General features: G+C 56.3%; 1 protein-coding gene across 3 annotated transcripts in view; it reads left to right on the top strand.

Moving 5' to 3' along the window:
• The first annotated feature begins 1,969 nt into the window (after positions 1–1,969).
• Positions 1,970–2,090, top strand: part of LOC109324940 (acidic leucine-rich nuclear phosphoprotein 32 family member B) — an 8,931-nt gene continuing 8,810 nt past the window's right edge. For 2 of the 3 annotated variants that reach the window (XM_019557077.1, XM_019557078.1), the window contains exon 1: positions 1,971–2,090. In XM_019557077.1, coding sequence (XP_019412622.1) covers positions 2,039–2,090 — 52 coding nt within the window. In that variant the 5' untranslated portion in view covers positions 1,971–2,038. The other variant, XM_019557076.1, reaches the window with a different exon arrangement.

The following is a 2,090-nucleotide window of genomic DNA, read 5'->3' as shown; positions in this document are numbered from 1 at the left end:
CTTAGATGGATGCCACCACAGGGCCTGCTGTTGCATTGTCCTTCCTTTGCTCAGACAAAGGGCTGGACATGCCATTCACGCTGCTCCAGGTGCAAGGATCCTCATGGGGAGTTTGTTAAAATTTCCCCTGGAATTCGAACTGGAGCCCGACACCGACCCGTCAACACTTTAGGAGCTGATTGCTCAGCAAGTCTCTAAGGAGCCCAGCTGAGAAGGTGCTTAACATATTTGTGCAGCCATTTTTTTTTCCCAAATGAAAAATGATTTTTCCACCCAAAGGAATTTGTCTAATGAGAAAGGCTCATTGTAATGGGATTTTTTTTCTCCTGATTTCGCAGCGAGAAAGCCAAAGAACCGGCTGGTTTTGTTCCCAATACCCTTCATCTTCATTTTTCCTCTACTGAAACTAAAGGGGGTGGGGGAAGGAAAATAAACCAGGGAACTCTTCAAATATTCGGTTCATATGATAAAAAAACCCACAAGAAATTTCGAAGAATATGAAAATCAGTTGATTCATTTACCATCTTCTGTAGAGTATTGGTGCATGTCCTCAGCAGCCAGGGGCAGCCTCTCTCTTTAGTTTAGCTGACCTGCCTTCTCCTTTCTCCTGCTGGTCACCACCCCATTTTCTGGGCCCTCTTTCCCAGGGCTGGATCCCGGTTCTGTGGGGCTCTAGTCCCTGCCCGCCAGTACTTGAGGGCGCAGCTCTGTGTTCAGTCGGCCTGAGCACGGGGAGGTTTCTGTCTCTGCAAGAGATGTGAGATTTTCCAGTCCTAGATTCATCTCCGGGGACCAATGCTTTAATTCAGTGCAGCCGCAGGCCCGGATGGGGCCGTACAGACCGAACGTCTGACCAGGATGCGGGCAACAGGGGCTATCACTGACCCCTTTAGAGCTGTCTGCGCTGCAGTTGTCCAGCCTTTTGGTAGCTGCTCCAACAGCGCTTGGTGGTTTGATGTGAACGGATGAATCGCTCTGTATGCGGCTGGGCTAATAGCAAATGGCTCCTCTGTCTGGAAAACCAGCAGCCAGTTGCTAACGGAAGCCGGACGCCGGGTCAGATGAGTAAACTCGCTTCTCGGCCTCTTGCGGGCTGAGATCAAGCGTAGCCTTATGCTTGCCTGGCGAGGGAAACACCGTGACCATGGGGCGGTCTTTGTAGTGGCACTGGGGAAGACCGCTCGCCTGGCACGGGGATAGCACCTGCCAAGGGGATGCGTAGGAAACCTCCCACTGAGCTGCTGGAGTGGGAAGGTCTTGGCTTTAAGCCGACTTTATGGAAAGGGGAGGCTCCTCCCTGGCTCACCCCGGGGGCCTTTGGCTGGGGGCATCCGAACCCACAGCCTCCAGGCTTGGGCCTGCACGTAGGATGCCCCAGGTGGGGGTGGAGTAGGGCCACACGTGACTCTTGGATTTGGACTCATTCGGCTTGAAATACGGAAAACGACCAAAAACAACAAACCTCCCTGCAAAGGGGTCAGTGATGGGTCCGAGCTGGGGTCAAGCAGTCACGTTTAGGGACACGGACACAACTGGCAGGCCATAGGACAGTCCGGATTTAGGGCACGATTAGTTCCTGCACTGTTATAAATGGGGGAGGGGTTCCTGAACCAAGACCCGAGCCCCTGCTTTCACCAAAACTGAGGCAGAATTTTGTACTCGGTCAATTACAGCCGAGTCACAGCGCTGCGCTGAGGCATTTATGTGGTAAACAGCAGCCGTATGGATGTGGAAGGACTTCTTCGAGGCGACTTCGCGGGACTTTCTGAAGGCCTCCCGGCTGCACTTCTCGCAGGGCTCGCGGCTGGCGTCCTCTGAGGAGGCCCGGCCGCTCCGGAGGGCGCGGGCGGGCGCCGCAAGCTGAGGCAGCCGCCGTGAGGGAGGCAGCGGGCGGCGGCGGGAGGCGGCGCAGGGCGCGGAAGCTCCGGCAGAGGCGCTGCCCGCGCCCCTTTGTTGCCTTTGGCGCCTTCCTCTATATAAGCGGCGCGGGCGGCGGCGGCGCGTCCCTGGCTCGGCGGCGGCTCGTGGTGTGCGGAGGATGGAGATGAAGAAGCGGCTCACGCTGGAGCTGCGCAACAAGAAGCCGGCCG

Source organism: Crocodylus porosus, unplaced genomic scaffold (assembly GCF_001723895.1).
Source record: "Crocodylus porosus isolate Cpor-Errol unplaced genomic scaffold, CroPor_comp1, whole genome shotgun sequence".
NCBI classification, from domain to species: Eukaryota; Metazoa; Chordata; order Crocodylia; family Crocodylidae; genus Crocodylus; species Crocodylus porosus.
This window is presented reverse-complemented; position numbering and strand designations above follow the sequence as displayed.